The following is a 25,752-nucleotide window of genomic DNA, read 5'->3' on the forward strand; positions in this document are numbered from 1 at the left end:
GTTGTTGGGATTGAACTGAGTGTAATCACACCATTTGATCAATAATACAAACCCCCTTGTTTTTTACCAGAACACTAACAAATATGTAATTTAAGTTTATAACTTGTTGCACTGTTACTCTGCTTCCAATTGTCCTTCCTTCCAGTTATGCCTCAATTGTCTGAGCCTTGTGGTTCACATCAGATTGAACCTCGAATTTACCATGGTTAACATTAGAATTAGCAGTCACGTAAATTAAAAGGGTAACAGTACAACAAGTTAGCAAACTTAAATGACATATGTGTTACCTGGAAATCTTAAAACTTAATTGTTACAAACATGAAACTCAAATACCCCTAAATGCATTTGGTTTTTAAGATATTAAATACACAAATTTCAAAATAAATATTCTTTATTAATATGCTTTCGTATTGTTCCGAAAGTACTCCTTCCGGTCCTTATTATGAAAAAATTTATTTTTTAGATTCATACAATGTTTTATGCATCTAGAACATATCATAAACTAGATACATCAAAGATTTTATGAATCTATAAAGCAAACTTATTAATATTTGGAATTTGTGCTTTCAATGCTTTAAAGTTGTAGAAAGTTATGTTTCCAACATTAATTTACTCTTTAATTTTGTTTTTTTAGTATGTTTAATAAGTGTCTTCAGAGCATTGTTTAACATGATCCTTTTGATAATTATATTTTTTTTATAAACTTGTAGTATATTTAGATTCGTTTGGTATAATGAAAAGAAACTTAGAATGAAAGAAAGTGAAAGAAAAGAAATTACGAAAACCCATAAATAAATTTGAACAAACTTCGGTCCAAATTCATTTATCAATTTCCATAATTCTCAAATATTTAATTTGATGTGCTATCAAAAAAAAAAAATTAATTTGATGTCAAATTATATTACTATTCATTTTATCAATGATTCGAAATAAATTAATTTTAAAAAAAGATACGAAATAAATTTGATTCTATAATATAAAAAAAAAAAGTAACCGATCTTATATATAAAAAAAACAACGGTAAAATTAAAAACATAGAACTAATTTTATACTATATTTTAATTAAGGGCAACGATTATTGACGATAAAATTGTCCGCACACCCTCGTGCCCAAGAAAAATGTCAGCACATTCCTCGTGTGAAATATTTAACTTAAAATATATTTAAAAAAAACATATCATAAAAAATTAAAATAAAACCTAGAAAAATACTAAAAAATAAATACACAAAAAAAAAAAACTCACACAAACACACACACCTAACTCCAACTTGAAATTGCGTATTTTATTTCCCTTGCATCTAATCTAACACCAAACCAACAACACGAGAGAGAGAAAGAAAAAGAGCGGAAAATGAAGAAGGTAAAATTAGTACAGCTAACTACCACCACTCGCCACGTGACTCACTGAACTACACTACCCACTATATAACCAAATTTTCCTTCCATTCATTTTCATTTTTTCACTCTCTTTTTCTCTTCCAACAACAACAACTCGCTCTTTCACTCACCAACCAGAAGGTACGTTCTCACTTTTCGTAACCGTTTCTTCCAATGCCTTCTTCAACACTTCTAGATCTTCACGCTAATTCGATTTCTTTCTTACTGATTATGCGTTTCAATTCTAAATTTTCAGTTTCGATAATTCTGTTGAGATTTTAGGAACTTCTCGTTGTGTATTTAGGGATCTTGTTTAGTTTTTTTTTAGTTTATGATTTGATTTGGAGTTACAAATAGTGTTATCATTTTATCATGGATCTTACGTGCAGTTTAGGTAGATTTGAATTTGGTGATTGGTTGCAATTTGGTTGGTTTGGTGTGTGTGATGTATCTATTGTTTATTGTAATGTCTAATGTGATATACTACTTGTGTAGTTTGAGCCTTGGAGGGAGTAGTTGTGGATCTATTTCATTGAAGTTTTTCCTTTTTATTTTTGAATATTTAGTAATGTGATTTTTCATTTTCGATCTTGTTTTTGTTGTGATTTAGTTAGTGAAAGGTTTGGTGTTATTTTTTTTGGCGTTAACCCTCCAGTTCCAGGGGAAGGGGCCCCGGTGATCCAGAGTTCGTTCGTAAGTAAAGTCTAGCCAATAATTGTTCCCATCAGGAATCGAACTTGGGTTAGTTCTCCTGAACATTCATCCTAGGGGGAGCTCATTTACCACTTGAGCCTAAAAATTCTGATTTTATTATGAGTTTGATCTAATCTGGGGTGGGTGGGGGGTTTAACAAGTAGAGTGATAAGAAAGTTGGGGGTTTTATCTCCACTCTGTGCATAAAAAAACTAACAATGCTAACATTTGACGTTTAAAAAATGAAAAAACTAATCTAGATGTATTTTTTTATTGTTTTTTAGTTGATCCTTTGATCTTTTAATAGTTTTCTATTTGGCTAATGAGGCTGTTAAGATTCCAAATTCTTGTTTGACTACTTTTCTTGTTTGATGGTTTTCCCCTTATTTGTTTTTATTAATTGAAGTGACACCAATAACCATTTTATAATTGTCCTGGGGGATTCAAACATAGCACCTTGAGGTTGCGAGACTAAACTCTTATTACTGAGCTAGCATCTCAAGTGTGGTTTTCCCCTTATTTTGCTTATGAAGATTCAGATATTACATGGCTATTGTTATGGATCATGAACTTTTAAATTTTGTGAATTTCTGTAGTTGCTTTATGACTTTGGGAAGCATTGTAAATATTCTTGTATATTGTTTCTTCTACAATATAGATACTAATGTACTTGTTTGTCATCAGATATATCTGTTTCTAAATCATGGCAACCGGACAACTATTCTCCCGTACGACACAAGCTCTGTTTTATAACTACAAGCAACTTCCCATCCAGCGGATGCTTGATTTTGACTTCCTTTGCGGTTTGTATCTGCTCTATCATCTTTATTTTCTTCTGGACGAAGAGGATACAATAATGCAATGACATTAATATTTGTTTTTAATAGTAATGGAAGTTGTAATTTTGTATTCACAGGAAGGGAAACACCATCAGTTGCTGGAATAATTAATCCGGGTTCTGAAGGATTTCAAAAACTATTTTTTGGTCAGGAGGAAATTGCCATCCCAGTTCATGCTTCGTATGTGTTACTTATTCATCGCCATATGAAAACTATTCCCTTTTTGTTATGTATGTAATGAATGACATTTTTGTATATCTAAGTGTAATATGTTCTGAGCTGTATGTTGACTTATTTTGCAGCATTGAAGCAGCTAGTGCTGCACATCCTACTGCCGATGTCTTCATCAATTTTGCATCGTTTAGGAGGTCAGTGAATTATTTATTATTGTTTTGATCCTATAGCATCTTACTGTAGAACAGTACCTGAATACTGTCGGCATATTTGAAACTATCTCTTCCATATTTTGGTATATTGCATGATTTGTTTCATTAGTTAAATAGAATTTGGTCCAGTATTAGAATAAATAGAGGTCAATACGTTGTCTTTGTATCCTATCACATGACATAAAATCAATGTAAATTTTTAAATTATTCATTCTCTTTTTTTTATTTTTCTTCTTTCCCTATATAAGTCTTTCAAATGTTAACAAGTCCAAGTTGATCTATATACAGTGCTGCTGCGTCATCCATGTCTGCTTTGAAGCAGCCTACAATTAGAGTTGTTGCTATTATTGCTGAAGGAGTACCTGAGTCAGACACAAAGCAATTGATTGCATATGCCCGGGCAAACAATAAGGTGGTGATTCAAATTGAAATTTATCAACTTTAGTAGCTTTATATAGTAAAGTGAAAAATCTTATTTTAGAGTGATTTGTTAGGTTGTTATTGGCCCAGCCACTGTTGGAGGCATTCAAGCCGGGGCTTTTAAAATTGGTGACACAGCTGGAACAATTGACAATATAATCCACTGCAAGCTCTACAGGCCTGGATCTGTTGGATTTGTTTCTAAATCTGTAAGTTGTCATTTCCTGCTTTTGTTGCTTGCACTATTTTCTAGTTGATGACAGAATTTTTTATTGAATACAATTTAGCTGCGGCATGAATTTTAGCAATAATCCTTGACCTTGTAGAGTTGACTATGAGTGAAGTCTTCTGCCTGTTTATACTTGTCCCTCATGGGCTCATAACTCAGTTCATCTAAAATCTTGAAATATAGTTTGTAGACATTTTCTGGAATAGCTAATCTTCTAAAATGCTTATTGAGTAGATTTAGTATGTGTAGATAGATACTATGTGTTAACTGACTATAATTGCATTTGCAACAGGACAAATTGAAATGGGTAATTATATTATATTGCAAATTGTTGAGCTTATATCCTCATATTTGAATTTATTATAAATTGTTCATATCTTGTTTCTTTCTCCTTTGCTTTTAGAACCAAAGAGATTCCCTGAAGACACTTTAATGGGGATTTAACTCTTTGTATTTAGGCAAATTTGTTTATTTAATGTTAATAATACCAAATGGTAGTTTAAAGAAACTTAGAATTTGAGCTTTATCTCTTATGGTGCATAATGCATGCATGGATGGTTCTGAGAGAAGACAACCTTTTGAATTGCAGGGTGGGATGTCCAACGAATTATACAACTCCATTGCCCGTGTAACTGATGGCATTTATGAAGGTAATATATGCTGATTTAATTTTCATTTTTTTGGTTTTGGTCTTATGCTGATTTAATCTTTTTTGCTTTTGTAATGCAAATATTGAGTTATATCTTTCTTTGTTATAGGCATTGCTATTGGAGGGGATGTTTTCCCAGGTTCCACTCTATCTGACCACGTGTTACGGTTTAACAACATACCACAGGTAATTCATCTTGCGGAACTACGTAAAAAATCTGCAACTCATAAATGATTTACTATGATGCAGAACATTTCAGTTTTTTTGTCAATGACCTGTATGGATTTATTTACGTTAAACTTCAGGTTAAAATGATAGTAGTACTTGGAGAGCTTGGTGGGCGTGATGAATATTCCTTAGTGGAAGCGCTAAAACAAGGGAAAGTGACCAAACCTGTTGTTGCCTGGGTTAGTGGAACCTGTGCAACACTCTTCAAATCGGAAGTACAATTTGGCCATGCTGTATGTCACTGCTCCTTTATCTTTTGACAAATCTCTCAATTAAATCATTCATCATAAAGAGGGCAACATTCTTAATGCCACTTGTACTTATATAAATCAGGGAGCTAAAAGTGGTGGTGACTTGGAGTCTGCTCAAGGGAAGAATCAGGCACTAAGAGAAGCTGGAGCTGTTGTTCCTACTTCGTACGAAGCTTTTGAAACTTCGATTAAAGAAACATTTGACAAATTGGTTAGTTTGCATGCATATTGAAATTTACCAAATCTTTAATTCAGTTTTCTCCCCTCTCCTAATCCCTTATAGTGGACAACCTTTTAAAGAAGTCCCTTTTCAATTCATACCTTGATTAGCTACGATATCATAACTGACTTATCTTTTCTTAGATTGAAGCAGGGAAAATACCACCAGTGAAGGAATTCACTCCTCCACAAATCCCTGAGGACCTTAGCTTTGCAATCAAGAGTGGGAAAGTCCGTGCTCCAACTCATATCATTTCCACCATTTCTGATGATAGAGGTGAGTTGGGATATACTACTGTTATAATTTAGAGATGGGGTCACTTTCTTTTTGTGGTTTGAGACACTCGGATTTGATAGTCAAACTAAAGCTTTCTCCTAATATTTTGCAAAGGTGAGGAGCCATGCTATGCTGGTGTACCCATGTCTTCCATTATTGAAAAGGGTTTCGGTGTTGGTGATGTTATCTCTCTTTTGTGGTTTAAGCGAAGCCTACCCCGTTACTGTACTCAATTTATCGAGGTAGGTTATTCAGTCATGCAGAGCTTTCCTCAAATATTCTTTTCCCATTGTTTTGCCATATGTTTGTCACTTAAGTATGTCGAATTGGTCTATGTTCTACAACCAAACTTCTTTGGATAAATTTTGCACTGTCATTTTCCATTTAGATTTTAGATATTTATTTGATATTAATGCATTACATTACATTGGTCAGATATGCATCATGTTATGTGCCGATCACGGTCCTTGTGTCTCTGGTGCTCACAATACTATTGTAACAGCAAGGGCTGGGAAGGACCTAGTTTCCAGTCTTGTATCAGGTAAATAAATACATGCCCTTTGGTCTGTTCTACTTCTGAAGTAAGGCTGACTATCTGATTGAGTGACTAAACCTCTATGCTAATTGACCAGTAAAATGATTATTTATGAACTTCTGTAACAGGTTTGCTTACAATCGGTCCACGATTTGGGGGTGCCATTGATGATGCTGCTCGCTACTTCAAGGATGCTCATGATAGGGTATGATCAATGCATTTCTTGTGAAGGCAGGGGGAACTAGAATAGAAATGTTTGGTGGGGGATAAAATCCTAATGAATCATAATTAAATTTTTTAAGAGAAACTATTAGGAAATTTTGAAATCCCCCTCCCTACAAGCACACCATGTGCTTCATCTTTCATCTAACACGGGGTACTTTATATGTTTGTCTTGTCGTAGGGGCTTACACCTTACGAGTTTGTTGAAGGTATGAAAAAGAAGGGAATTCGTGTGGCAGGAATAGGGCACAGGTAATCTGTCTGTTCATTCTGAGTGATAATTATTCTGTTTATGTTGCTTCTGTTTGTATGTATAAAAAAAATTAAATCTCTAATGCTTGACTTTGCTTTGTGAATCAGGATCAAGAATAGGGACAACAAAGATAAAAGAGTCGAGCTATTGCAGAAGTTTGCACGCACACATTTTCCTTCAGTGAAATACATGGAATATGCTGTTCAAGTTGAAACCTACACTCTCACCAAGGCAAATAATTTAGTTCTTAATGTAGATGGGGCAATTGGATCACTTTTCTTAGATCTTCTTGCTGGTAGCGGAATGTTCACCAAGCAAGAGATTGACGAAATTGTTGAGATTGGATATTTGAATGGGCTTTTTGTGCTGGCCCGCTCCATTGGTCTGATCGGGTAAGTTAACATTAGTTTATGATTTACGTATTTCGGGTGAAAAGTAATTTGGACATTATAGTAGTTTTGAACTTTTGTTCCCTTTTTATCTACAACTCTTTTGTGGTCCAAACTCCAAAGACTTCAACACTTTCAGTTTGGTGGTCCTCGTGGTCATTGATACTGCGTTTAGAAAAAGAAGCATGCCTTGATCTTATTCGATGTTTCTTGTTTACAATTTCAGGCATACCTTTGACCAGAAGAGATTGAAGCAACCACTATACCGCCACCCATGGGAGGATGTACTCTACACAAAGTGAGAGGGTTTTCTATGGCTGGAAGAATGTTGCAATGTTACAAACTAGCGAGCGATCTTTTGGAAAATCATGCCTTTGAAATATGCTAGAATGAATTTTTTAGCTGTTAAATTAGTGTTGTAAGATGTTGAAAAGTCACATTTCATTCGTAATTTGTATTAAATTTCGAAAGAAATAACTCGGCCAATTTTAAAATTAATTCTTGTGATAAATATTCTGATCTCTGTTCTGTTGTGGCTTTGAGAGTAATGATATAATAATAAAGAAGTTGTTATTGTACTTGCCTCTCCACCATGAAAATCTTCTATGGTTGAAGAGTTTCAGACTCATGCAGAATAATAGCTGGTCACTTGTACCATTATCCCCTGGGATGAATATTCCATTAAAGATAAATGTTGAGAGATCTTCTGTCCTGTAATTAAATTAGCAACAAATCCCATCCCTAAGCTTTGATTCTTAATCAAATAACATTAACAATGCTTTTCTAAATAATAACTTACCACAAGATATGCTTATTACTCAACCTGTAGGGTTTGTTGTAGGATATTTTCTCTTTAGGCCCCCCACGTTTCTTTTATACCCCCCTTACTTACGTTTTTGCCCCTGCACGGTGTTTCGGGTTATACGAATCGAACTTTAAAAAAATTCGGTTAATAGAAATCGTTCGCTCTTTACTTCGAGCTTTGTAAACCGAAGTTTACTGATATAGAAACAGAAGCTTAACTTCTCATTTCAGTTACGTTTTTTCTTCTAAACACCAACAAAACTACTTGACGCAGTACGGAAGCGCTAGGTTAGCAAAACGCTAAACCTAATGGATAAAGACAAGCCGCAAACACAAACTTGTCAAAATAGGGTTTCGGAGTCCACCGAAAGAGTAATTTGGAATCCACCAAATTTGAGAAAAATCTCTGAATTTTTATTCAATCAAAAAGTTCCTTCAAGGATACAATAATTTAGCTTAAATAGGAGTGAAAAATAAAATTAACAAATCTCCTAAAAGATTGTAAAAATAAAAATAACAAACCTAGCTAAATAAAAATTACAAATCTACCTAAAATATAAAAATAACTAACCTAGGTGAAATATAAAAATAAGGAATCAACCTAAAATATAATAAAACTAAATCTAACTAAAATAATAAAATACAGAAGAAATCCTCCTACATCAGACTCCTCTACCTCAAAAGAACTCGACCCCGAGTTCTCGTCTTGATAAAGAGCTTCCTTTGCAGGTTGACTCCTCCAATGAACAAGAGACCACCCTCCTGGATCCCATTGAATTAAGTGAGAGGACCTGTCTCGTGTCAACACATCCAAATAACCACCGGGGTTCCATTGCTCAAAGATAGAACACAGAATTCGAAATTTATCACAAAAGGGTATTTGACCCAACTCAGTTAACATGTTTGAGCTAGTGCCTAAACCATAAGATTTAAGGTAAAATCCGAATTGAACCCGATCTATAAGCAAATCCTTGAGTTCAATGTGACGGCTGTGATGCGGAGGTTTTGCTGAGATGGAAGTCGCCGCCTGCATCCTTGTGTCCGGAGGTTCTAGCGGCGGTGAGGTTGTTGTCGGATTTCGCACAAATACATCTGGCCTAAACGGAGCCGCCACAGGTAGGTCGACATCAAGTTGTGGATCGCCAGACTTGCACAAGACAATTTTTTTTATCCTAGTTGGATTCTCTTTACCTCCCTCTTCGGACACAACTTCCTCATCCTCAAAACTCGAGTCATCAGTAGATGGGTTGTTACGGTTGTTGTCGCCGTTTCTGTTGTTGTTACTGTTTCTATTGCTGTTGTAGTTTCGGTTGTTGTTGGATAACGTTGTCACCTGTGTTGTCAGAGCTGTGATGGCCGCGGTTAAAGCCGTCATGGCACCGTAAAACTCTGCTTTCGTCACCGGATGATCTCCCATCTGATCACGTTAGAAAAGAACAGGAGAAACCTGCTCTGATACCAACTGACGCAGTACGGAAGCGCTAGGTTAGCAAAACGCTAAACCTAATGGATAAAGACAAGCCGCAAACACAAACTTGTCAAAATAGGGTTTCGGAGTCCACCGAAAGAGTAATTTGGAATCCACCAAATTTGAGAAAAATCTCTGAATTTTTATTCAATCAAAAAGTTCCTTCAAGGATACAATAATTTAGCTTAAATAGGAGTGAAAAATAAAATTAACAAATCTCCTAAAAGATTGTAAAAATAAAAATAACAAACCTAGCTAAATAAAAATTACAAATCTACCTAAAATATAAAAATAACTAACCTAGGTGAAATATAAAAATAAGGAATCAACCTAAAATATAATAAAACTAAATCTAACTAAAATAATAAAATACAGAAGAAATCCTCCTACATCACTACTCCTTCATCCTCTTGTGCGATTTTGTGGAAAACTTCAACATCCTACCTCAAACCATTCTTAATCAAGTAAGTTCCATACATTTACATTCACTCTTTTCTCATTCCATGTTTTTCTTATCACATTCACTCTTTTCTACGTTTTTTTCCCTCCCAGAGTAATTTTCTATCTCAAAATTCTATGTTTGAATTGTTGATTAATGGTTAGTTGTTAGTTTAGTTAGATGTTAACATGAATGCATGTGATATTAGGTTTAATTTGTGTATGCAATTAGATGGTATTATGGTGTACACTAAGTGTTTGACAAAATGTGTAAGTAAAATTCAATATGCTTCCATATGAATAATGTTAACCATAGGTGTTAGGATTAAATGTTGATTGAATTATAGTTTGAATTTATCATAGTTTATAAGATTGTATTGAGTGTGAAGATATTTTTCCATGTTAGGATAAATATGGAAGAAAATGTTGGGAGAGGTAGACATGGCAAGCCAAGCAATGCAAATGCTTCCGCTCGTAGAGAGCTTGCTGCAAATCGCCCTGCCAAACGAGGTCGTAGTAAGCAGCAAGGACCAATTCCGGCGCGAGGGACACATGATGCTGAGGCGGGTGGTTCGCGTACGCGTACACGGTCACGTTTAGGCCAAGCACAAAATGCTGCTGAGGATGATGATTTTGACGCGGATCAATTTCTAAATCAGGATGCCGAGTATGGCGAACCAGAAGAACCGCAACCTGATGAACCGCAAATTGAAGAACCGCAACAACCACCACGACGGAGACCGCAACAGCGACCACGGCAACCACGACGAGATGCAGCAAATGAGGGTTATGGAGGAGGACCAAGTGATATGTCATTATTAACACAATACGGAAATCATAGGGCGGTTCCGATATGGGATGCAGAACCAGATGATCACGAGGTACCGTTAAGTGTATTAATTGTTTTATTAAATGTATTAATTGTTTTAAATACTGTGATTATGTTAATTAAGTTTTCAATGTTTTGTGTTGTTGGAATTTTTCAGGTTTTAAAGAGGACTCTGCGTTGCCAAGCTAGCGGGAAAAAGGTTATGGACATCGTCAAACCGCCTCGTAGTGAGAGGTGGTTTTGGGATCCAATAGAAGCATCGGGATTGGAGCCGCTTACCCGTGTCAATTTTAGCGTACTTGACTATGGGGTTATATGGGCATTTGTTGAAAGATGGCATCCGGAAACAAGTACTTTCCACCTTCCGTTAGGTGAGCTCGGCATCACATTGGACGATGTACAATGTCTGTTACATCTTCCAATCCAAGGAAAGTTTTTGAACCATACGAAGATGTCAAGGGGAGAAGGGGCTGACATGGTTAGTTCATATCTAGGAGTTGAGCGAGAGGATATTGATAAAGCATTTGCCGAAACCAACGGGGTACATTTGAAGCATACTACCCTGCAAACTCTATACACAACAAACCAGACGTCTGCTGAAAGAGCGATTGCTGAAAATAAGCCGGCGCATGTTGTTAGGCTTTACAGGGAGAGGAGCGTAAGGGCTTTTATGCTACATTTGGTCTGTTGTACCATATTCAGCAACAAGAGCAGTTACTACGCGGATGTTGTGTATTTGCAGTACTTTCAAGATTTGTCATGCGTTCATGAATGGAATTGGGGTGCTGCTGCTCTTGTTCATCTGCAGCATTATTTGGATCACGGGTCTGCGGTTAGCACGACTCAGATGGCTGGCTACATGTCATTTCTTCAGGTAAAAATATATGAGTGTTATATAAGATATTATTTGTATTTGTCTAATTTGTCACATAGACTATGTTTGGCTATAATGAATCTTGTTCGTCATACTTTCAGGGATGGATTATTGCGCACTTTCCGAGACTTAGTGTGTGGGTGGAGGCTCCTAGATATACAGCGAACATGCCACTAAATTCAAAGGTTGTTCCTGGGCAAGGACATAAGGATGCAGCTGGATATAGAAGCAGTTTGGACAATATTCAAACTTACGATTGCGTGTTCAGCCCGTATAATGCCCACCGACAAGTGCAACCTTTGATAAATGCATGTTGGTTTTCTGGATGGTTAAGGTGTGGTAAATTGAAAGCCAAGCATTTGCCGGAACGTGTGCTAAGACAATTTCAACATGTGCAAGGCATTCCAAGAAACCCGAGTATGTCTGCAACGCCGGGGATGAACTTGTGTGAGATAGATCGTGTGTTTACGGAAGAATTGGAGCTGAGGATGATAGATGAAGAGATGAGGGGTCGGCCTGTTACAAGCCCGTGGGACACTGAACCCGGATATATGTCATGGTTTTATAGAGTGTCGCATCCAGTTATGCGACCCGTAGAAGCTCCTGAATCACCACCAAGGCCACCTAATTTAGAGGTGTTAATAGAGGCGGCGGAAGCAAGAAATGACCCTAATCTAATGCAAGTTTGCCGGAGTGTCAAGGTTGAGGTCGAAAGGGCAGTTCACGATGGTGAGGCGGTTGAAGGAACTCCAATTCATGGTACTTTGCAGCGGATTCTGAATTTGCTTAATCCGATACTTGCTTATAGGCGAATTAAGCGGGGGAAGGGGACATGCTACCACACTCGGGGGTAGACTTTGTTTGTTTTTGTAACTTTAATGTTGACGTGGTTGTTTATAAACTCTGATGTTTGTTTTTATTTTTGATGTAACTTTGATTATGACAATTGGATGTAGTACACTACGTATTTTAGTATCGTTTAATTCGTAATTTGTTACCGGTTGTTACGTTTTTTATTAATCGCTAAAATATTTTTAGATTGGATGGTTAATATGTTGATGCTCTGTCATATATAACATACTAAAATGTGTTATAAACAGGTTTGGACCTCAAATGTGTAGAGGTGGTGCAAGGCAGAGACTCACATTGACTGGTTTTTTGGCCTGATATACTTCGGTTTATACGGCCCGAAATTGTTTAAATTCCCAGTAATTTCGGTTTGTATCAATCGAAACTTAAGTTTCGGTTTCTGCGGGTCGAAATTAGTTATATTTTGCGAAATTCATGTATATAGGGGGTATAAAAGACATGATGGGGGGGATTGAAGAATGGTATGATTGAAGAATGGTAGGATTTAACTCGATATTAAAATTGTTTCGATAGAACTCTAATATTGAAACGAACTTTAATACTAAACCGAAATTAGACAAATCAAACACAATAAACGGAAATTAGGAATTACATCGGAATGAAATTGTTACAACGCATCAAATGGAAACATGATTTCGATCTTCCGGACGAACAAGGCTAGCAAGGATGGCTTCGACAGATCTTGTCAGCGTTGCATCTAATTCGATAGGTCCCCTGTTGCTATACTGCTCGAAAATTGAGAACATAGTTTCAATATCATCATTGTTTTCAAGCATCATATCGGTGAAGGAAATGCGTCCGTCGGGACCGATCGACGGTTTACGGTACTTGAGACTCGAAACTGTTCTGTTATCGTTCTGGTTGTTGGTGGTACGATTCAGCTCGTTCAGTTGTTGTTTCAGACCATCGAACGTTTCACCATCGTTAATGCGAAACAAAATTGGTTTTTCGTGGTTGAAGTAAACTGCTGCAAGGGTAGATCTCATGCGTTGTGTGAGTGAGACATCCATTTTTTTGTGAGTTGAGTGTTGAAAAAAGATGTGCTAATGTACATTAATTTATAGATCATATTGTTGCACATTATTGTGGTAGGTGATGGTTAATGTGGTAGGTGAAGTTTAAATGGTAGGTGATGGTTATTGTTGCACATATTGATTAATTAAAAAACTTACAACTTACATTTTTAATTCAAACATTCATTAACTGAAAATTACGAAACATAATATAAAATTCAACAACAACATAAACGGAAAATCAAAACATAAACGGAAAATCAACAACATAAGGTAGCATACAAACGTGGATATTTCGGATCAATTTCAATTCAGTCGAACATTCTTCTCACATCTTCATCATCTTTCAATTCTTTCCATTCGTATTTCCGTGGTGCATCATCATATCCTCCAACATGGTCAGCTGTCAGATCGATATATGACTCATAATACGCTAGTTTGTCTATTTTGATTTGTCTAGCGTATTTGAAGCGATACATGGCTTCAATCGTATTTTTGATAGTTTGAAGAGTTGTTAAAGTGTTTTTCAAATCAACGCAGAACAACTCGTCGTTACCGCGAAACTTGATTGAAAATGGATAAGAAGTCGCGAAATTGTTTTTAACAAACCGTTTTGAAGTACTCATTTTGTAGAAAACGATTTCAATTATTTTCCAACTCTTCCTATACGTATTTATAATACATAGAAATCAATAATATCCACATATATTGTCGGTGCAATATCGACCACGAATATCGACCACGAAAATATTGTCGGTGCAATATTGACCACAAAATATTGTCGGTACAATATCGACCACAAAAATTTGTCGGTGCAATTTCGATCATTTTTCACATAATACCTACCTTTCTTCAATCCCCCCCATCAAGTCTCTTATACCCCCTATATTCTGTTTCGCAAAATTTAAATTTCTTTCGACTCGCAGAAACCGAAACATAGGTTTCGATTAATATAAACCGAAATTACTGGAACATTTCGGTTGATAAAGATCGAATTATGCAGAAACAAGGCCAGGTTATGCAGAATCACTTGCAGAACCACCTCAAAATCGTCGAGGTCAAAACCTGTTTTTTCTTTCAATTCATTTCCAAAATTATATCAGGCTAAATACAATTTGTTACAACATTTCATAACCAAAGTTTCATAATCATATTTCATAACAATAATACCATAGTTCAATATACAATAATACCACATTTCATAACCAAGGTTCATGTGTAAATTGCGCATACAAAGTTAATATGTTACAAAGCATAATCGGCATGGTATACATCACAAAATAATGCGCTTAGCTACCATTTCAAAAAATAATGCGCTTAGCTAATTCATAATGAAACTACTAAAATCTACTACAATTCCAACGGATTGTCTTTGCTACCCTTTCCAATCGTGACTAAGTCATCGCCTGCTCTTTCAATGGTCAACAGCTCACCAAACTTTTGCATTCTATCCAAAAACATGGGCTCCCATTCTGCAGCTTCTTCGGAACAAGAGTTTTTCCACTGATGAGCCGTTGGAGGTATCGGACATCCTACTTTCAATCGCACTAACACAAAGTGGTCAGCGAGCGCGCCGATGCAAATAATCTTGGAATCCAAGTCTGACGTGTCTGATGGAGGTTTGCCACGCAATGGGAAACAAGTTCTAGATGCTCCACACCTTTCCATATTTGATAGTTGAACAACAACCCTCTGAAAATGAGTAGCCACAACGTAACCCATATCCGGAAAAGTAAACCATTTGTCCTTGGTTGCAATAGCATGTTTACTCCTTCTCGGTGGTGGGAAAAGTGCATCCGTGACATACTTGTAACGCTCAGTATCGAACAACTCCACATATGATTCCTTATGCAATCTCAGCTCCCTCTCCATGTTCAGTCTGATCAACTCATAATCTTGTTGATTTTCTTTTTGGTGCAAAGCTACCACACGGTATCCACAATAACCGTCACCTTCAACGTCAATAATATCTTCAATAAATGGGTGCATGAACTTCGGCATATGGTTGATAAAAGGAATTTCAGGAGGTGCTGGAGGTGCTGGAGTCAAAGTACTGATGACGAGTTCTTTAGGCACCTCAGGCACTGTTTGTGAAGTCGACGGCTTTGACTTTGTTGGTTGCGACTGAGATGCCTGTGTAGCTGCAATATGATCATCAACATGCTCCCACCGAGACTTATCCCTGCTCGTGGATCTTGTGACACGAACTGATTTTTTCTTTCTAGCACCTTTTGTTTTGGCCTTTTGAAGCGGAGGTTTCACAGAGGTGGTTTCTGGATATGCAATGAGACGAAGTTGATTCCTAATATCATTCTTCACGCTAACATCGGCTGTTTTTAATCGTTCCTACAAAGAAAGAAAAAAAATCAAACTCATTAAAATTAATTGTATACAAAGTGTAACATTATACACATAATGTAAAATTAAAATCATAATAAAAAAGTATACGAAATGTAACCATTATATTTATGAAGGTGTAATAACCTGAATTGCTTTCCACTCAGCCAAGCAATCATAATCGTCAGCCACGTCGCCCGGTGCCGGCTCATCTTCGAAACACAGTTTCTTCCATTGAGGGTGAATCTCATCCAGTCGGATAGGTTTGTTATTTTTTATCTTCTTCGCAATCAAGCATGCACATGGCAACCCGTATGTCCTTCTCATAACACAGCCACACTTTTTGCTATCCATACCACATTCTTCGACCCTGTTTGCTTCGTCATAAATGTGATCCATAGCCTTTCTTGAGATTTTATAAAACAAGAATGCGTAAAGAGGATCATCATCGTATCTGTGTTCCGCAACAGACATACTCCGACCGAATTCACCTTGTACTTCGGTGAACTGACTTATCAACATCTTATTTATCGCTTCCCATCCTTTCACCAAGTCACCGTTACCGTCCTTCAAGTAACCTTTCAACACACCATGACATGATTCAGCTCTATTCGTGGTGTGATTCCCCATGTGCATATGTTGGTCTACCCAAGCATTGACAACCCTTTCTTTATCAGTGTCTAGGACAGTCTCTTCAACATAACGCAAAAACTTTGGCCATCTCGCACAGAGCTCCCTAAACACCATAACATTGTCAGCATATTCTTTTTCCGTTGGCGACTCTAACACATCATTAAAAGCATCGGTGATTTGATCCCACACATCAGTCTGCTTCTCATTCTCTCCATTCTTGATTTTCACAATTTCCTTCATCTTAGAGCTCACGTTCTTTTTTACATGGAAACGACAAACCATTGCAGCCGATGTTGGAAATACCTCGGAAACTGCATTCATCAGAGCCAAATCCCAATCGGTGACAATCACCTTCGGTCTAACATCCTCATTCCTTAAGAGACTGACACACTGCTCTAGAGCCCAAGTGAAGTTGTCTTCTCTTTCATTGGTAAGCCAAGCAAATCCAACATTGAAAGATCTCCCAGTTGATGTGAATCCGACAATCTCAAATAACGGCATTTTGTATTTGTTTGTTTTGTATGTCGAATCCATCAAAAGCACAGTAGGAAAAGAATTGAACAAACTTATAGATTTAGGATGTGCAAAGAAAATGTCTTGAACGTGTTCGGATCCGTCTGCAACAACCGTCCTATGTTTGAAAAAATACCCGTTCTCGACAAGTCTTTTGGAGAGGTGTTGCATTTCAGTCATTGATGCCCTCATTTTAAGTTTTAATCGATGACTTAAATTGTAGAGTTGCTTTGCCGTTGTCTTGTTGTTTGGATCCCTATCTTTCAATGTGGACATTATATTCTTAGGCGGAACCAAATTCCTTGACATTTCCTCCATACATTGCCTTTCTTCCGGTTTGAGACGACCGACAATGAGATGGCCTTCAACTGCCTTGTCCAACTCGTGGTTATGTTTGCCATTTACAACGGTCAAATGCCATGTTTTATCGGCATGACAATAACCACGGAGTCGAAATGGACAGCCGCATTTCCTCGTGCCGGTTTGATCAGATTTTAGCTTCTTATTTGTTGACACGTACCGGCCTCCCCGCTCGCAATCCAACCTGAAATATTGCTTCCTCTTATCGCTGCCGTTGTCGGATTTGCCAATTACAATTGCAAACTTTAGCTTTAAGGCAATCTCCCGAGCCCATCTAATCAACTCATCTCGGTCAGGGGTTGCCATTTCAGTGTAAAAATGATCTGATGTATCAATCTCATATGCAACAGGTCTAGATGGAGGTTTATCAGGCGGAACCTCAACAATTCCCGGGGCACAGATACCTAGCACAAGCTCTCGTTTGCCCGCCATAACTACATAATATAAGAGGGATAAACACATAATTAGCCACATATAATACTTAATACATATAAAATTGGTAGCACATTCTATAATCCATAACAGCTAAGGCAATGCAAGCAAAACAGACACTCAAGGCAAGTAATTTTACATTGCAAAAATTAAAGTTCCAGTAATTTCGGTTAGTATCAACCGAATGAATCCTTCGGTTAGGCTTGGCAAGCAAACACGTTTAAACCAACACAAAACCAAAAGTTCCAGTCATTTCGATTCGTATTAACCGAAGGATTCCTTCGATTTCTATAAATCGAACGATTTTGTGTCAGAAACCTACCAACCTAGCATATATGACAGTTGAAAATAAAAGAAATTAAACGGAAGATTACCTTAATATTGTGCTTCAAATCGCCTTCCAACCCTTAGCAAACGTTCCAAACTTGATTTTAAGCAGCGATTTGTCTGAAAAACGAATTGGATTTTGGGATCTCTTTTGGTAGTGTGGGGATGAAGTATTGAAAGTGATGAAGAATGTGAGAGGTTGCTTTCTATATAAACATACTTCGATTCGTAAAACTCGAAGGACAAAGCGAGTGGTTTTTAAAAACCGAAGTTTTTATTTTTTCGATTCGTAAAACCCGAATTTGCTAACCAAAAAATTGGTCATTTTCGAATGGCAAACTGGGATTTAAGGGGGGTATAAAAGAAACGTGGGGGGTGGAGAGAGAAAATATCTTGTTGTAGATGGAGATGACTATTTAGTTTTCAAATTGAACAAGGCCTTGTACTGTATGGCCTCAAATAGGCCCCAAAAGCCTAGTTTGCTAAGCAGAATCACATTCTACGAAGTACTACCTGAGTTATTGAATGGATTCAAGAACTATCTCTGATCCTCAAATAAATCAGATACATTAGTTATTCAATTTATTCAAAAAGCAAGTTTTATGTTATATTAAGAACCAAAGAGTGTATGAAATTTAAATCTAGCAAAATTGCTAGCACCTTGTTTATTAAGAAGTCTGCCAGTGCCATGCACAATATTTTATTGCTATTTTATGTTGATTACATCATCATAAATATAACTAGTGTCACTTACCTTTTCTCCAAAAGATTCAAATTAAAAAATCATCCCTTTTTTATAATTTTATATTTCAAAGGTCTCATCTTTCAGATTATTTATGTTTTTTTCAATATGAGAGAATATCCCAATCCCCTTAGTTCATTTCTTTTTTTTGGTCATAACCCCTTAGTTCATTTCTATTAGGTATTTCCTTGGACAGTTTATGTCCTCACTAATGTTGAATATTACAATGGTCAAGTTTATGGTTCAACAGCGACCTTCAAACTCATCATGGCCAACCATTCCCATGAGTTTGCTGAGGTAGGTAAGGAATGAGAAGATAGTTAAAGTAGAAGTTCAAAAAATAAATAAAGTAAGGCTTAATTAGTAAAATGGTCCCTTAAAAATATTTTTAGTTTCAGATTGGTCCCTTAAAGAAAAAAAGGTCTGAATAGGTCCCTTAAAGATATCTTCGTTAATCAGTTTAGCTTTTTTTAGGGACCAAACTGATTAACGGATATGTCTTTAAGGGACCTATTCAGACTTTTTTTTCTTTCTTTAAGGGACATATTCAGATATTTTTTTCTTTAAGGGACCAATGTAAAACCAAAAATATCTTTAAGGGGTCATTTTACTATCACTTTCTATGTATAATAAATATCAGGCAATATATAATTTTTATTCCTTATCTATTAAAAAAATATTTTGGTACTTAATTTAGTATTGTAATATAAACTCATCATTTTGACACTAGTTAGCATGACTCTTATTTTACCTAAAGTCACTCTACCTTTCCCATAAAAAGTAGAGGATTCTTAACGACCCGGTTGTTAACCCTTTTATATAACATCCGCTAACAAGTCAAAAAAGAACCAGTAATCATTTTTTATAAAATCCCTAATTTGAGTTAGAGTTTATTTATCTTATTCTCCATGGTACTTTTTCTATGAAAATGAAAAATTTCATATGAAGTTCAACAAAAATATATTCAACCCATGTTAAGTAGTAATTTTGAAGTACTAGTTATGAAAATTAAAAATAGTAAATTTTGTATTGAAAATAACATTTTTTTTATATTTTAAAAAATAAACTACACAAATCCTAAAACTTTTTTACAATATTTAATTTTTTAACAAGTACTTGAGAGACATTAGCATTTTCCTTAAAAAAATAATATTGGATTCCTCTTTGGCGTGTGCTACACTTTCAAACAAACAAAGGTAAGGCATTGGTCAATTGAATCTTTCATTTCTTTGATAGAATGGAAAGCAAATTATTCTTGAAGAAACATTCACGTGGCTCCCAATTAAGTTCTTTTCATGGTCTGGCTAAATCAGTAAGGACAAATGACTAAAGCCCCACTCCTTTTAAAGTTATTTTTAGAAGCACTTGGCAACCTCAAATGAAAAAATTATTGGTTGTTACTTGTGACGTACATTTGATACTTTGAACTTTTAAGATTTATGGAATAAAAACGTTTGTTCAAGATCATAAAGTAGTGAAAGGATTTAAAAGTTTATCTTGCTAACCCAATCTAGCCAATATCACTATCATCTTGTCTTTATTTTTCTTTTCAAAGAAAAAATGTAAAATTATATTTCACATCTTCATAATATTTAAAGTCATACTAAATATGTCACCATGAACATAGTTTAGTTGATATGAACATTGCAAAATATAGGGATCGATATTTAAACTGAAATTTTTTATCCATTATATTACTCAACAATCTTTTCAAAACATAAGAGCATTTTAATGCTAAATTTAAATAGGCCTATCCTACCCTCCAAATTCCTTCACTCTAACAGGAGAGTTAAAATTAATCTATTACTCCCGTCCCAAAATATAAGAGTTACTTTGACAAAATGATATTATTCAATTATCTTGCTTTGACAATATTTTTTTAATTAGCATATAAGATATTGTTTTATTTGTTTTGATGAATATTTTCAAAATATCAAGTTTTTATAATTTTTACTAATACAGAATTAAAAATATTAGTGATCAAAATTGTATGTTAGCATAGGTGCGTTAGTCTAACTAACTCTTATATTTTGGGACATATGGAGTAGAATTTTTTTTGCTCATCTCCATTCTCCTCCCACCAAACAGAATCTAAATGCTTCTATTGAAAATTTTAATATTCGGCTATAAATTTGAGGATTAGCTTCATGACTAAAATGTTGTGATAGTAATACTTTAAAGTCTATTAAAGGCCAAAATATAAAAATAAAAGACATAAATTTGTAGAAAATTGTTTTTTTTATATAATATAAATGTTGAAAAAAAATAATGACATAATTTTTTTAGCAGGAGGACCAAAATGAAAAAAAAAAAATGGTTCTTACTAGTTTTCTTGATAAAAGGTAATCCTATTTGAGACGCGTCTGATTCTAAATATGGGTACCTTTTTCAGTTGAAATTCAAATTTTGATTCACCTAGTTGTAGAAATCTAGTCTCTTCCGCTAGACTTACTCATGAGAAAATACATTTAATACATAAAATACGAAAATAAATGCTAAAAAACATAATTAAAGGCCAAAATCCTAATTAAACAAAAAAATATATATGTTAAGCTCACCTGAATAAAAAGATAAACATTTTTTTGGGGTGAAAGAGAAACATTTTCTTTGGCAAAAACAATATTTATGAATGTCCATCCAAGCAAGAATTGCTCATAGTCTATATGTAGATAAAATTATTCTCTACAACAACTGTTTGTTTTTGTTTGTAGAATCTTAGTACTATATTGTCCATTCCATCACCTCTGAGTGCTACTTCTTATCTTCTCATCTATCTTCAATAGTTGACTCAACTACTTTTCCACAATATGCCATTAATTATTTTAGACATGTATATTTTGTGCATTAATTATTATACTTTTTTTTAGTGCATGTAACATTTGCATTATACTATTACATACCTAATGATCTTTCAACTCAATTATATATGCTCTATCTTGAATCAATTGTATACATTGCAAAACGAATGATTTTTCAACTCAACTACAATATTCCACCTTTGAACCAAATTACATTGCTTACCACCGAATAATTTTTCAACACTCATTCATATGATCTCTATATCTTTGAATAATTACAATCCAAAGCAAGAATGAATGATTCTAACTATATACTAGTAATATTTTTGGAAATAAGATTAGATGCAGTCAAGTTTGGTGTAATCAGTGTGCACAGATTCTTGACTGTATGACTGTATGCTCATCTAAATGCATATAATCCAGATCCGTACTTTTTGCATGCTTAACTACAAATCTTGAGTTAGAAATACATAAAAAGCTATTAATATATCTCTAAACCCTAAGCCTATTATCCGATCTTTATATATCTCTAACTCTTAAAAATTGTCTATTCAAATTTCAAATGTTTAAAAATTGTTTTATTAATTAAAAAATAGTTTCAATTCTTTTTTTTATAACAGTTTCAATTCTTTAACATGTGTCTCTGACAAAAAAAGACTAACATTAACTATTAATTACAATTTTTAATTTTTATTGTTTAAAAAAAAACCCTAAGATCATGAGTTAGCAAAGATTTTTATTAATAATTGAATTGATAAATATCTAATTTCAATCCAACAATTTCTTGATTTAACAATAGATATACCTTGAGTTAAGAGAAAGATGATGTTAACAGCATAACTATATGCTTGCTTGATGTCTATTTCAGTCAAGACGGGGTAGGATCCTTATCTTATCCGGAATTTTTAAATCCACATTACATTATTGTACAAACTCTTAATTATTTTTTATCTAATAAATTTTGCTAACATTATCATATGTTCTCCAGGCATTCTTTTTGATACATCAGAAAATAAAAAAAACAAGGCTTAAATGCAGTTTTACCCCTCCTGTTTTGAAAAATGCGGAATTTTACCCCCCCTATTTTAAAATGCGGAATTTTACCCCCCCTATTTTATAATTTGTTGGATTTTGCCCCCCCACCAAAATTTTGCACAAAATCTGCTTCTGAGCCTCAAGTTCAAAGCTTCGTGCAGAACTCAATTTGGATCAATAATTCACCAAACTGGTACCGAAACGACCGCAATCGAGTTAGTTTCCTACAGAATCAAACTCCACTAAATTTGGAGTTACAGAGAGAGATTAATTACCGTTTTAGTGAAGGTCTGTTCAAATTAATTATCGTATGAAACTACTACTGGTATTTTCGTCATGCCTCTCACCCTATAGCTCATTTTTTAATACTATTTACATGTATGGAAAGCTACCGAAATTACCCTTGTTGGCATTTCAATTTCGTCGAATTTGGAGTTACGATGCGTTCGGTAGACGATGTTGAATTTGAAGATCACAAGTAGATTTCTGCAGAATTAGTAATTGGACAGACCTTCACTAAAACGGTACTTATTCTCTCTCTGTAACTCCAAATTTAGTGGGGTTTGATTCTGTGGAAAGCTAACTCGATTACGGTCGTTTTGGTGTCAGTTTTGTAAATTATTGATCCAAATTGAGTTCTGTGCGAAGCTTTGAACTTGAGGCTCAGAAGCAGATTTTGTGCAGAATTTTGGTGGGGGCAAAATCCAACAAATTATAAAATAGGGGGGGTAAAATTCCGCATTTTAAAATAGGAGGGGTAAAATTCCGCATTTTCAAAACATGAGGGGTAAAACTGCATTTAAGCCAAAAAAACAAAAACAGAAAGCAAACTAGGCTCGAGGACAAGCAACACCCGAAGCATCAGCTATCAAAACATTACTAAGCTGAGGAGGACAACTATGCCAAATCTTTAGATTGTAGACATCATGCATCAATTACAACGATATGACACCACATACAAATAAACATATTTATTTTTGTTACATATATTAAATTAACATATTATGCTGCATTAAAATAATTTTCAACATTACTGCGCGACTTGAGATTATGAATAAGTAAATCGAGATTCATGTGCAGATTATTCTATTTAAGGACTCCAAGATAGATAATTTTTGTTCATGAAGATGGAGATTGAGAGAAAATCCTTCTAGAGAGATTTGGAGATAGAGATAAATATGTGTATATTTAAGTATTATATATTATATTTACTTTTATTTTCACACAATAGGTACATAAATTTGTTTATATATATATATATATATATATATATATATATATATATATATATATATATATATATATATATATATATATATATATATATATATATATATATATATATATAGAGGACATATCACATGAGAATGACTATCTTATATGAGAATGATGAGAATGAATTGCAACCATTAAATTAAAATGAATGATCCAAATTAAATACCTCAACATGCACCGCTCCTTATTCTATCAATTATCGTCTCATTCACTGTTCATCTTCTCCAACATGTGAATGGATTTATCCCCATTCTATTCATCCAAAACTTTCATTCTCAAATACGATGAAAATAACAAAACTGACCCCAATCTATTTCATTTTCTATTGGTTTTGGATTGTTTTGTCTATTGTGAAAGCAAGGATTGATTAATTGAACCAAACTTTAAAATCAAACTGAAATCAGCAAATTGGGCGAATAACCAAAGAATTTAATTAATAACTCGACAAATTTGACAGAGAGTTGATCGATTGTTAATATGGCAAGCGACAGGGAAATCTGAAAAACGAGAGTAGATGCGGAGAAGATAAAGTGGTGGGATTTATGAGTCGGTGAAATAGAAGATTGAGATTGAAATTGAAAAAAGCATAAGTATTTCATAACCCAAATCCCAAAAAAATTCTCTAATACCAAATTTCAGTTTCTGTTCACATTGTCCAATTTCAACTCCAGCAAGATAGGGAAGAGATGTTCATGGTTATTCATTCATAGGTATCCAAAACGGGAATCTCAATCCAATTCACAGTACCCATGAATGAACGAATATGATATTATTTTTTTTTTATCATTAAGAGTAGCTGTAATTTTTAATCATGGCAAGATGAAACGTGGATTGGAGAAGATGAAGGGTTGAATGAGTTTATGAGAATTGATAGAATAGGAAGAGATACATGTGACATTTAAAATCAGTCTTTAGAAAGGAACACAGAACTGGAAACATAGAAGAAATTGAGAGAAATGAAGAAGAAGAAGATTATCAGAGAAGAAGAAGCATGGAGAAGGGGATCTGGAAACGCAAATGAACGAGAGAGAAAGAAAGGATTGTTGGGTTTGAGTGGTACATGACTCATTTAAGGTGTTTTAATCTCAACCATTTATTTTTAATCTAATGACTATTATTCATTCTCATATTCTCATATATCTTTACCATTCTCATAATATACATCCTCTATATATATATATAGAGGATGTATATTATGAGAATGGTAAAGATATATGAGGATGTATATGGGAGGGATCAAATTACACCGGTGTAACATTTGAGTAATGTTACACCGCTCAATAACGTTTTAACGAATGCAAATTTTACAAAATCCACCGTTGGATTGAAAGTTTATATCGTATAGATCATACATGTTAAATTTTACAAAAATCTAAAATCGTTTGATATGTTATTGAGACCGATGAAGATTAATGGTTTATGCGTTTTTATTGAATACCGTTAATCTTGATCTATCTCAAAAACATATCAAACGATTTTAGATTTTTAAACAATTCAACATAGATGATCTATACGATATAAGTTTTCAATCCAACGGTGAATTTTGTAAAATTTGTATTCGTTAAAGCGTTATTGAGCGGTGTAACATTACTCAAATGTTACACCGGTGTAATTTGATCTCTCCCAATATATATATATATGATGTTTATTATTATCACAAAACTCTCAATAATTTCTTTATTATTTTTTTTTTATGATTAAACTTTAATTTTTTTACAATTACTTTTATTGAAAACAATATAAATTTGATACATTTATTAGTGTTGATAGATCCCTTTCAAAACTGTGGGGTTCTGCCGAATGAGAATGAGGAAAAAAATATAGAGTGGGAATGAAGATGAGAAATAGTAAAAAAGAGAGTTTTAAAAGTTATACTTTAAATCAATATATTTTGTTTTTTTTAAGAACGGTGATGTCATTTTGAGTTTCATATATTACTAACAATTAGTTCTTACACTATTGTGTAATATTTTTGCAACTCATGCATATAATTTGTTCCAATGATATGTTACCTTAAATGAGGTACTTAAATTATC

General features: G+C 34.5%; 4 protein-coding genes across 5 annotated transcripts; 2 read left to right on the top strand and 2 right to left on the bottom strand.

Moving 5' to 3' along the window:
• The first annotated feature begins 1,276 nt into the window (after nucleotides 1-1,276).
• On the top strand, nucleotides 1,277-7,546 carry LOC123883901 (ATP-citrate synthase beta chain protein 1). 2 transcript variants are annotated; one of them, XM_045932855.1, is made up of 17 exons: nucleotides 1,277-1,519; nucleotides 2,756-2,874; nucleotides 2,988-3,090; nucleotides 3,213-3,278; nucleotides 3,585-3,708; nucleotides 3,791-3,925; nucleotides 4,535-4,595; nucleotides 4,704-4,780; nucleotides 4,900-5,055; nucleotides 5,156-5,284; nucleotides 5,437-5,569; nucleotides 5,684-5,811; nucleotides 6,005-6,110; nucleotides 6,233-6,309; nucleotides 6,508-6,578; nucleotides 6,687-6,971; nucleotides 7,195-7,546. In XM_045932855.1, the coding sequence occupies exons 2-17, from the start codon at nucleotides 2,775-2,777 to the stop codon at nucleotides 7,268-7,270; spliced, it is 1,827 nt and encodes a 608-aa protein (XP_045788811.1). In that variant the 5' UTR covers nucleotides 1,277-1,519; nucleotides 2,756-2,774; the 3' UTR covers nucleotides 7,271-7,546. The 2 variants fall into 2 exon arrangements, with proteins under 2 accessions (XP_045788811.1, XP_045788812.1); XM_045932856.1 differs by having other exon boundaries at nucleotides 1,332-2,119.
• Nucleotides 7,547-9,939: 2,393 nt separating this feature from the next.
• Nucleotides 9,940-12,250, top strand: LOC123884727 (protein MAIN-LIKE 1-like). Its single transcript, XM_045933900.1, has 3 exons — nucleotides 9,940-10,559; nucleotides 10,665-11,381; nucleotides 11,483-12,250. The coding sequence occupies exons 1-3, from the start codon at nucleotides 10,092-10,094 to the stop codon at nucleotides 12,233-12,235; spliced, it is 1,938 nt and encodes a 645-aa protein (XP_045789856.1). The 5' UTR covers nucleotides 9,940-10,091; the 3' UTR covers nucleotides 12,236-12,250.
• A 618-nt stretch (nucleotides 12,251-12,868) lies between these two features.
• On the bottom strand, nucleotides 12,869-13,261 carry LOC123886263. The gene has a single exon (XM_045935595.1). It carries the CDS (start codon nucleotides 13,259-13,261, stop codon nucleotides 12,869-12,871), a length of 393 nt encoding a protein of 130 aa, XP_045791551.1.
• Nucleotides 13,262-14,614: 1,353 nt separating this feature from the next.
• On the bottom strand, nucleotides 14,615-17,983 carry LOC123886264 (PKS-NRPS hybrid synthetase cheA-like). Its single transcript, XM_045935596.1, has 3 exons — nucleotides 17,914-17,983; nucleotides 15,749-17,541; nucleotides 14,615-15,610 (listed from the first exon to the last, which is right to left on the bottom strand). Exons 2-3 carry the CDS (start codon nucleotides 17,537-17,539, stop codon nucleotides 14,615-14,617), a joined length of 2,787 nt encoding a protein of 928 aa, XP_045791552.1. The 5' UTR covers nucleotides 17,540-17,541; nucleotides 17,914-17,983.
• Nucleotides 17,984-25,752: the final 7,769 nt, after the last annotated feature.

The sequence above is a fragment of the Trifolium pratense genome, linkage group LG5, assembly GCF_020283565.1.
Source record: "Trifolium pratense cultivar HEN17-A07 linkage group LG5, ARS_RC_1.1, whole genome shotgun sequence".
NCBI classification, from domain to species: Eukaryota; Viridiplantae; Streptophyta; class Magnoliopsida; order Fabales; family Fabaceae; genus Trifolium; species Trifolium pratense.